Source organism: Triticum urartu, chromosome 6A (genome assembly GCF_056163025.1).
Source record: "Triticum urartu cultivar PI428250 chromosome 6A, HENAU_Tu73, whole genome shotgun sequence".
NCBI lineage: Eukaryota > Viridiplantae > Streptophyta > Magnoliopsida > Poales > Poaceae > Triticum > Triticum urartu.
In genome coordinates this window covers 380690523-380701913 of record NC_141878.1, presented here as the reverse complement: position 1 = coordinate 380701913, position 11391 = coordinate 380690523, and the positions used below count along the sequence as shown (strand labels likewise).

General features: G+C 43.2%; 1 protein-coding gene across 1 annotated transcript; it reads left to right on the top strand.

Moving 5' to 3' along the window:
- The first annotated feature begins 4030 nt into the window (after positions 1 to 4030).
- On the top strand, positions 4031 to 10017 carry LOC147965332 (uncharacterized). The gene is made up of 2 exons (XM_087530414.1): positions 4031 to 4874; positions 10001 to 10017. Exons 1-2 carry the CDS (start codon positions 4031 to 4033, stop codon positions 10015 to 10017), a joined length of 861 nt encoding a protein of 286 aa, XP_087386540.1.
- The last annotated feature ends 1374 nt before the right edge of the window (positions 10018 to 11391 follow it).

Below are 11391 nucleotides of genomic sequence, written 5' to 3'. Positions count from 1 at the left end.
TTCCTATGCATAGGGATTTTGTGAGCAAACAACTTATGGGAACAATAATCAACTAGCATAGGAAGGCAAAACAAGCATAACTTCAAAACTTTAAGCACATAGAGAGGAAACTTGATATTATTGCAATTCCTACAAGCATATATTCCTCCCTCATAATAATTTTCATTAGCATCATGAATGAATTCAACAATATAACCAGCACCTAAAGCATTATTTTCATGATCTACAAGCATAGAAATTTCATTACTCTCCACACAAGCAAATTTCTTCTCATGAATAGTAGTGGGAGCAAGCTCAACAAAATAATTATCATGTGAGGCATAATCCAATTGAAAACTAAAATCATGATGACAAGTTTCATGGATATCATTATTCTTTATAGCATAAAAGTCATCACAATAATCATCATAGATAGCAACTTTGTCGCATAATCAATTGGAACCTCTTCCGGAATAGGGGATTCATCACAAAATAAAGTCATGACCTCTCCAAATCTACTTTCATCAATATAATCATCATAAATAGGAGGCATGCTTTCATCATAATAAATTTTCTTATCAAAACTTGGGGGACAAAAAATATCATCTTCATCAAACATAGCTTCCCCAAGCTTGTGGCTTTGCATATCATTAGCATCATGGATATTCAAGGAATTCATATTAACAACATTGCAATCATGCTCATCATTCAAATATTTAGTGCCAAAAATTTTATAGATTTCTTCTTCTAGCACTTGAGCACAATTATCCTTTCCATCATACTCACGAAAGATATTAAAAAGGTGAAGCGTATGCGACAAACTCAATTCCATTTTTTATAGTTTTCTTTTATATACTAAACTAGTGATAAAACAAGAAACTAAAAGACTCGATTGCAAGATCTAAAGATATACCTTCAAGCGCTAACCTCCCCGGCAACGGTGCCAGAAAAGAGCTTGATGTCTACTACACAACCTTCTTCTTGTAGACGTTGTTGGGCCTCCAAGTGAAGAGGTTTGTAGGACAGTAGCAAATTTCCCTCAAGTGGATGACCTAAGGTTTATCAATCCGTAGGAGGCGTAGGATGAAGATGGTCTCTCTCAAGCAACCCTGCAACCAAATAACAAAGAGTCTCTTGTGTCCCCAACACACCCAATACAATGGTAAATTTTATAGGTGCGCTAGTTCGGCGAAGAGATGGTGATACAAGTGGTATATGGATGGTAGATAAAGGTTTTTGTAATCTGAAAATATAAAAACAGCAAGGTAACTAATGATAAAAGTGAGCGTAAACGGTATTGCAATGCTAGGAAACAAGGCTTAGGGTTCATACTTTCGCTAGTGCAAGTTCCCTCAACAATAATAACATAATTGGATCACATAACTATCCCTCAACATGCAACAAAGAGTCACTCCAAAGTCACTAATAGCGGAGAACGAACGAAGAGATTATGGTAGGGTACGAAACCACCTCAAAGTTATTCTTTCCAATCAATCCGTTGGGCTATTCCTATAAGTGTCACAAACAGCCCTAGAGTTCGTACTAGAATAACACCTTAAGACACAAATCAACCAAAACCCTAATGTCACCTAGATACTCCAATGTCACCTCAAGTATCCGTGGGTATGATTATACGATATGCGTCACACAATCTCAGATTCATCTATTCAACCAACACATAGGACCTCAAAGAGTGCCCCAAAGTTCCTACCGGAGAATCACGACGAAAACGTGTGCCAACCCCTATGCATAGGTTCATGGGCGGAACCCGCAAGTTGATCACCAAAACATACATCAAGTGAATCACGTGGTATCCCATTGTCACCACAGATACGCATGGCAAGACATACATCAAGTGTTCTCAAATCTTTAAAGACTCAATCCGATAGATAACTTCAAAGGGAAAAATCAATCCATTACAAGAGAGTAGAGGGGGGAAACATCATAGGATCCAAATATAATAGCAAAGCTCGCGATACATCAAGATCGTATCACCTCAAGAACACGAGAGAGAGAGAGAGAGAGATCAAACACATAGCTACTGGTACATACCCTCAGCCCCGAGGGAGAACTACTCCCTCCTCGTCATGGAGAGCACCGGGATGATGAAGATGGCCACCGGAGAGGGATTGCCCCCACCGGCAGGGTGCCGGAACGAGTCTAGATTGGCTTTCGGTGGCTACGGAGGCTTCTGGCCACGGAACTCCCGATCTATTGTGCTCTCGGATGTTTTTAGGGTATATTGAGATACATAGGTGGAAGATATACGTTAGGGGGGCCACGAGGGGCCCATGAGGGTGGAGGGCGCGCCCCCTACCTCGTGGCCTCCTCGAGGCTTCCCTTACGTGCACTTCAAGTCTTCTGGGCTTCTTTCCTTCCAAAAATGGTTTCTGTGAAGTGTCGGGTCAATTGGACTCTGTTTGGTTTTCCTTTTCTTCGAAACCCTAAAACAAGGTAAAAACAGAAACTGGTACTAGGCTCTGGGTTAATAGGTTAGTCCCAAAAATGATATAGAAGTGTATAATAAAGCCCATAAACATCCAAAACAGTAGATAATATAGCATGGAGTAATCAAAAACTATAGATACGTTGGAGGCGTATCAGCTGTCACTAGGGTTTGCATGTGTTGCGAATAGACACCTCCACTCGCCGCCGGTCGAGTGATCGGACCTAGAAGTCCGCCGCACGATGTTCCTCCTGCACGTGCAGATACCGTTAGAGGCGGTGCATTTGCGCCGCTCCGGTGAACCTATACGTGGGAACCGACCACCGGCTGTACGAGGGAGATCGGACGAGGAGGAGACGATCCATGCGGACGCGCTGCCCCAACTCTTCTTCCGCTGCATGACACTGCGCGTCTAGTGGTAACGAACCGTGATCCATCTCCCGTAGCATGTTCTTGGTTGTTCTGCGCGTAGGAAATTTTAATTTACAGTCGACGCACCCTACTGTAGATCCCATCAGTGGTATCGGAGCCTCTACTATAGGATTTGGATTCAGATCATATGCATATTAGATATTTGGAGGCAATAGATGAGATCTGTTGTCATTGATAAGAATGGTTGTGTGCACGGTTGATGAGATCAACTGCACATGGGGATCGATGTGGCTATGTTTTCTGTCGACGCACCCTAACCGGCTAGCGGGACCACCATGTGTGTAGCACCTTGTATTTCGTACACGATCACTCAAACCGGAAGAATACGAGTCTATGCATAACTTTATTTTGCAGGGTTTGATGTGAATAGTATGGCTCATGTGTATGTGATGCATGTGTGTAAATTATACATGGCCTGCGTGTCATGTTTGGCAGCCGGCAGGAGCCAAAGTGCTGTCATTATATTGTATAACGACATGCATGTCGACTTGTGACTCTATGTAAAATTCATTACTAGTTGTAGTAGTTGGATAATAGAGATCAGGTTGGTGGCTTGGCGTCCCGGCGTGACAAACAAGATGGAGTTTCTAGATGGTCATCGGAGTTGGAGCCGACCTGGAAGAACATCCATGAAGGAGCCATACTATTTCACAATATGTATTTATTTGTGATTGTTATGCTTCCTTGTTTTCTATGCATGTTAGAATGGTAGAAAGATCCCTCATGAATATCAAGCAAATTGCCATCCCCGATGTTGCACCTTCGCACGTCAAGTACGTCTAGTAGTGGGCTCATAAAATTGGGGTGCTGCTAGGTGTCCTTGAACTGAAGGGTTTGTGTCGGACACGGACATGCACTGCATTAGGTTGACTTGACAAGTATATCAAAACGGTTTTGGGCCTTGTGGCAAAAGAGGTCGGGAGCCGGGGTATGAGATACCTACCCGACCGCAGGAGTCGTATAGAGATACGATTAGCAAGGAGTTGCTTACCGGATAGGCATGTTGTCTAGCAGTGATGCTAAAGCTCACTAGTCTCATGTGCTAGTCGGATCCTGAATCACTGAGAGTTTGCGGAGGGATGCTGACTTCAGTGGGAGTATTTCTGTTTAAGGCTAGAATTACTCTACATAAACACATTGCTTAGTGATTGCATATTTTTCTGTTGTAGATCAATGGCACCACCTGCTCAACCCAACTTTTCATTGAAATCAATTCTGGAAAAGGATAAACTGAATGGAACAAATTTTACTACCTGGTATAGAAATTTGAGAATTGTTCTCAAGCATGATAAAAAGGAACATGTTCTAGAGGATCCGCTTCCAGAGGAACCTGCCGATAATGCTAGTACCACAACCAAGAATGCCTACCAGAAACTCATTGATGAATCAAACGAGATCAGATGCCTCATGTTGGCTTGTATGGAGCCCAATTTGCAGCAGCATTTCAAAGACGTTGGGGCTTTCGATATGATCGAGAGTCTCAAGAGCATGTTTCAGGTGCAGGCTAGGACCGAAAGTTTCAACGTCTGGCGATCCTTGATGGATTGTAAGCTGAAGGAAGGTGATCCACTGAGCCCGCATGTGATCAAGATGATCGGATATGTGCAAGCTTTGGATCGGTTGGGCTTCCCGCTCTTGGATGAGCTGGCTACTGATGCAGTTACGGGTTCCCTTCCGCCCAGCTATGGGACGTTCATCTCGAACTATCATATGCATGGCATGGATAAGAAGCTCACTAAATTGCATGGGATGCTCAAAGTGGCAGAGCAGGATATTAAGAAAAGCACGCATCAAGTGTTGATGGTGCAGAAATCGGCTAAGTTCAAGAAGAGTTGGTCTAAGAAGAAGGCTAAGGCAAAGGGCACGGAGATGGTAACCTCCGCCGCTGCGCCGAAGTCTGGACCGGACTCAAAGACCATTTGCTATCATTGCAAGGAAACTGGTCACTGGAAGAGGAACTGTAGCAAGTGGCTTGCAGAGCATGGCAAGAAGGCCGGGAATGCTGCTTCAGGCAAAGGTACACTTGTTGCATATGTTATAGACATTTACCTTGCTGACATACCTAGTAGCTCTTGTGTATTTGATACCGGGTCGGTTGTTCATATTTGCAACTCGATGCAAGGGCTGGTAAGAACTAGGCGTGTGGCACAAGGGGAGATTGACATCAGGGTCGGCAACAAAGCAAGAGTTGCTGCGTTGGAGGTCGGCACGATGCAGCTCCAGCTTCCTTCTGGATTTATTTTGGAATTGAATAATTGTTATTACATTCCTGCACTTAGTCGGAACATTATTTCTGCCTCATGCTTGATGAGTCAGGGTTATGAATTCAATTTAAAGGACAATGGTTGTTCGATTTATTTGAATGGTATGTTCCACGGCTATGCACCCATTCTTGATGGGTTATTTATATTGAATCTAGAACAGGAACCGGTCTATAACATGAATGTCAAGAGGCATAAGCCCAATGAGATAAATCCGACATACTTCTGGCATTGCCGGCTTGGACACGCATGAAGAAGCTCCATGATGATGGACTCCTAACTTCAACCAACTTTGGGTCGTTCGAGACATGCGAATCATGTTTGCTTGGCAAGATGACTAAGTCTCCTTTGCAAAGAGTTGCGAGAGGGCATCCGAGCTGTTGGAACTGATACACAGTGATGTGCGTGGACCAATGAGCACAACTGCCAGAGGTGGCTATCAGTACTTCGTGACTTTTACCGACGACTTGAGTAGATATGGATATATCTATTTGATGAGGCACAAGTCAGAGACTTTTGAAAAAGTTCAAAGAGTTTCAAAACGAGGTGGAGAATCAGCTCGGCAAGACTATAAAACTTCTACGATCTGATCATGGAGGTGAGTACATGAGCCAGGAGTTCGATGATCATCTGAAAAGCGGAGGTATAGTACCTCAGCTCACACCTCCGGGTACGCCACAGAGAAATGGTGTATCAGAACGGAGGAATCACACCTTGTTGGACATGGTTCGATCTATGATGAGCAAGTCGGGTTTACCCTTGTCATTCTGGGGATACGCTCTAGAAACTGCAGCTTTCACACTTAACAGGGTACCGTCAAAATCCATAGACAAGACACCACATGAGATGTGGACCGGGAAGAGTACCAGTTTGTCTTTTCTAAAGATTTGGGGTTGTGAAGCATTTGTCAAGAAACTTATGTCAGACAAGCTTACACCCAAGTCGGATAAATGCATATTCATGGGATATCCGAGGGAAACCTTGGGATATAACTTCTACAACCGGGAAGAGAACGAAGTGTTTGTTGCTCGGAACGGGGTTTTCCTTGAGAAAGAGTTTCTCAGTTGGGAGGCCAATGGGAGGACGGTCCGACTCGAAGAAATTCGAGGACCACTCGGGGATGGCTCGGCTGGTGATGAGATCATACCAGAGTCAGTCAGGGAACCCGTAGTGGAATCGGCACCGGAACCACGGAGGTCGGAAAGAATGCGCAGAGTGTGCGATGTATTGTTGCTAGAAGGCGACAAGCCGGCCACATATGCGATAGCGATGGTGAGCCTAGATTCCAAGGCATGGCTGGAGGCCATGAGATCCGAGTTAAAGTCCATGGATGAGAATCAAGTTTGGGACTTGGTTGATCCGCCGCCTGGCGTAACGGCCATTGGTTGCAAATGGGTCTTTAAGAAGAAAACCGATGTGGATGGAAATGTTCAGATCCACAAAGCTCGGCTTGTCGCTAAGGGTTATGGACAAGTTCAAGGAATTGACTACGACAAGACTTACTCGCCGGTAGCGATGCTGAAGTCGGTGAGGATCGTACTAGCGATAACTGCATATTTCAATTACGGGATATGGCAGATGGATGTCAAGACAGCTTTCTGATACGTCTCCGTCGTATCTATAATTTTTTATTGTTCCATGCCAATATTATTCAACTTTCATATACTTTTGGCAACTTTTTATACTATTTTTGGGACTAACATATTGATCCAGTGCCCAGTGCCAGTTCCTGTTTGTTGCAAGTTTTTTGTTTCGCGGAATATCCATATCAAACAGAGTCCAAACAGGATAAAAACTGACGGAGATTTTTTTTGCAATATAAATGATTTTTGGGAAGAAAAATCCACGCGAGACGGTGCCTGAGGTGGCCATGAGGCAGGGGGGCGCGCCTGCCCCCCTGGGCACGCCCCTGACCCTCGTGGGCCACCCGTAAGGCGGTTGGTGCCCTTCTTTCGCCGCAAGAAAGCCAATATCCGGATAGAGACCGTGTCAAAATTTCAGCCCAATCGGAGTTACGGATCTCCGGGAATATAAGAAACGGTGAAAGGGAAGAATCTGAGAACGCAGAAATAGAGAGAGACAGAGAGACAGATCCAATCTCGGAGGGGCTCTCGCCCCTCCCGTTCCATGGAGGCCATGGACCAGAGGGGAAACCCTTCTCTCATCTAGGGAGGAGGTCAAGGAAGAAGAAGAAGGAGGGGGGCTCTCTCTCCCTTGCTTCCGGTGGCACCGGAGTGCCACCGGGGGCCATCATCATCACCGCGATCTACACCAACACCTCCGCCATCTTCACCAACATCTCCATCACCCCCCCCCCTCTATCTACAGCGGTCCACTCTCCCACAACCCGCTCTCTACTTGAACATGGAGCTTTATGCTTCATATTATTATCCAATGATGTGTTGCCATCCTATGATGTCTGAGTAGATTTTCGTTGTCCTATCGGTGGTTGATAAATTGCTATGATTGGTTTAATTTGCTTGTGGTTATGTTGCTGTCCTTTGGTGCCCATCATATGATTGCGCATGTGGATCACACCCTAGGGTTAGTTGTATGTTGATAGGACTATGTATTGGAGGGCAAGAGTGACAAAAACTTCAACCTAGCATAGAAATTGATGCATACAGGATTGAAGGGGGACCAATATACCTTAATGCTATCGTTGGGTTTTACCTTAGTGAACATTAGTATTGTGGCTGCTTGCTAATAGTTCCAATCATAAGTGCATAGAATTCCAAGTCAGGGATGACATGCTAGCAGTGGCCTCTCCCACATAATACTTGCTATCGGTCTAGTAAAGTAGTCAATTGCTAGGGGCAATTTCGCAACTCCTACCACCACTTTTCCACACTCACTATATTTACTTTATTGTTTCTTTACTTACAACAGCCCCTACCTTTTATTTACGTACTCTTTATTATCTTGCAAACCTATCCAACAACACCTACAAGGTACTTCTAGTTTCATACTTGTTCTAGGTAAAGCGAATGTCAAGCGTGCGTAGAGTTGTATCGGTGGTGGATAGAACTTGAGGGAATATTTGTTCTACCTTTAGCTCCTCGTTGGGTTCGACACTCTTACTTATCGAAAATTGTTGCGATCCCCTATACTTGTGGGTTATCACTTCCCTTCATGGAAATTTAACCGAGGACGTGTATATGATACAGCTCGAGGGTTTTGTCGATCCGACTAGCACTAGTAACGTATGCAAGCTCAAGAGATCCATTTATGGGTTGAGGCAAGTGATACATCTCCATCATATCTATAATTTTTGATTGTTCCATGCCAATATTATTCAACTTTCATATACTTTTGGCAACTTTTTATACTATTTTTGGGACTAACATATTGATCCAGTGCCCACTACCAGTTCCTGTTTGTTACATGTTTTTTGTTTCGCAGAATATCCATATCAAACGGAGTCCAAACGGGATAAAAACTGATGGAGATTTTTTTGGAATATATATGATTTTTGGGAAGCAAAATCCACGCGAGACGGTGCCCGAGGTGGCCACAAGGCAGGGGGCGCGCCTGCCCCCCTGGGCGCGCCCCTGACCCTCGTGTGCCACTCGTAAGGCGGTTGATGCCCTTCTTTCGCCGCAGGAAAGCTAATATCCGGATAGAGATCGTTTCAAAATTTCAGCCCAATCGGAGTTACGGATCTCTGGGAATATAAGAAACCGTGAAAGGGAAGAATCTGAGAACGTAGAAACAGAGAGAGACAGAGAGAAAAATCCAATCTTGGAGGGTCTCTCACCCCTCCCATGCCATGGAGGCAAGGACCAGAGGGGAAACCCTTCTCCCATCTAGGGAGGAGGTCAAGGAAGAAGAAGATGAAGGGCCCCCCTCTCCTTCTCTTCCGGTGGCGCCGGAACGCTGCCGTGGCCATCATCATCATCACCGCGATCTACACCAACACCTCCGCCATCTTCACCAACATCTCCATCACCTTCCCCCCCCCCCCTCAATCTACAGTGGTCCACTCTCCCGCAACCCGCTCTACCCTCTACTTGAACATGGTGCTTTATGCTTCATATTATTATCCAATGATGTGTTGCCATCCTATGATGTCTGAGTAGATTTTCGTTGTCCTATCGGTGGTTGATGAATTGCTATGATTGATTTAATTTTCTTGTGGTTATGTTGATGTCCTTTGGTGCCCATCATATGATTGCGCGCCTGGATCACACCATAGGGTTAGTTGTATGTTGATAGGACTATGTATTGGAGGGCAAGAGTGACAGAAGCTTCAACCTAGCATAGAAATTGATGCATACGGGATTGAAGGGGGATCAATATATCTTAATACTATGGTTGGGTTTTACCTTAATGAACGTTAGTAGTTGTGGATGCTTGCTAATAGTTCCAATCATAAGTGCATAGAATTCCAAGTCAGGGATGACATGCTAGCAGTGGCCTCTCCCACATAATACTTGCTATCGGTCTAGTAAAGTAGTCAATTGCTTAGGGGCAATTTCACAACTCCTACCACCACTTTTCCACACTCGCTATATTTACTTTATTGCTTCTTTACTTACAACAACCCCTACCTTTTATTTACTTGTTCTTTATTATCTTGCAAACCTATCCAACAACACCTACAAAGTATTTCTAGTTTCATACTTGTTCTAGGTAAAGCAAAGATCATGCGTGCATAGAGTTGTATCGATGGTCGATAGAACTTGAGGGAATATTTGTTCTGCCTTTAGCTCCTCGTTGGGTTCGACACTCTTACTTATCGAAAACTGTTGCGATCCCCTATACTTGTGGGTTATCAAGACCTTTTTCTGGCGCCGTTGCGAGGGAGTAATAGCGTGGGGTGAATATTTTCGTGTGTGCTTGTTCGCTTTATCACTAAGTAATTTTTATTTGCTGTTCTTAGTTATTCTTTATCTTTAGTTATGGACATGGAACACGAGATACCAAAAAAAATAGGTGTACTTGCTACTCATGGAGATGGGGAACCTCCTAAAACCCTCGATGTTGGTTATGTGAAAAATATTATGTACTACATTAATAATCCTGAGAAAACCCCATTAAATTATGTAATGGGAGTAACGTTGGATCAACGTGAATACTTTATGGATTACCTCTTGACACAAAAAGGGAAACTATTATGGGATCAAATTCATATATTGAATTGGTATGCTAGGCAACTATGCTTGAGATATGATTATACTTGTTGCTCTAAGGTGAAGGCTCCACACCTTCCCTTTTCATGTGAATGTAATGATAATGAAACCTTAGCTTCTTATGCTAATGGTATATATGATTACTATGATGTGGAACAAATAGAAGAATTTGTTGCTTTTAAGGGTGCTTATGAAATTGAATCTTTGTTTGAAAAGCATGAAGCTTATGATGATGATGTTTATAGGCCTGAAAATTTAGCTATCTTAAAATATTGCTATGATAATTATGAATATAATTACTATATTAATGCGCTTATTGAGAAAGTCTCCGCTATCCAAGAAGAGACTAATATTTTGCAGGAGTCTATGGAAGAAGAAATTGATGAAACTGTGAGCTCATTGGATGAAAAAGATGAGGAGGAGAGTGAAGAACAAAAGGAGGAAGAGCGGATTAGCTACCCATGCCCACCTTCTAATGAGAGTAACTCTTCAACTCATACATTGTTTAATTTCCCTTCATGCTTACTGAAGGATGATTTCTATGATGACTATTATGATCCCTTTGATTCTCTTGAAATATCCCTTTTTGATGATGCTTGCTATGCTTGTGGCCAAGATGCTAATATGAATTATGCTTATGGAGATGAACTTGCTATAGTTCCTTATGTTAAACATGAAATTGTTGCTACTGCACCCACACATGATAGTCCTATTATTTTTTTGAATTCTCCCAACTACACTATATCAGAGAAGTTTGCTCTTATTAAGGAATATATTGATGGGTTTCCTTTTACCGTTGCACATGATGATTTTGATGAATATAATATGCATGTGCTTGCTGCTCGTACTTGCAATTATTATGAGAGAGGAACTATATCTCCACCTCTCTATGTTTCCAATATGATCAAATTGCAAGAAACTGTTTATACTATGCATTCACCTTTACTTTGTGTGCATGAATTGTTCTTTTATGACATGCCGATGCATAGGAAGAGAGTTAGACTTCGTCATTACATGATATATGTTACCTTGTGCTCACCACTAAATTACAAATCATTGTTAATTAAAATTGGCTTTGGTATACCTTGGGATCCGGGTGGATCCATTACTTGAGCACTATATGCCTAGCTTAATGGCTTTA

What these genes read in the sequence shown, in the direction of transcription:
- LOC147965332 (XM_087530414.1), top strand. Translation starts at nt 4,031, where the DNA reads ATGGCACCACCTGCTCAACCCAACTTTTCATTGAAATCAATTCTGGAA.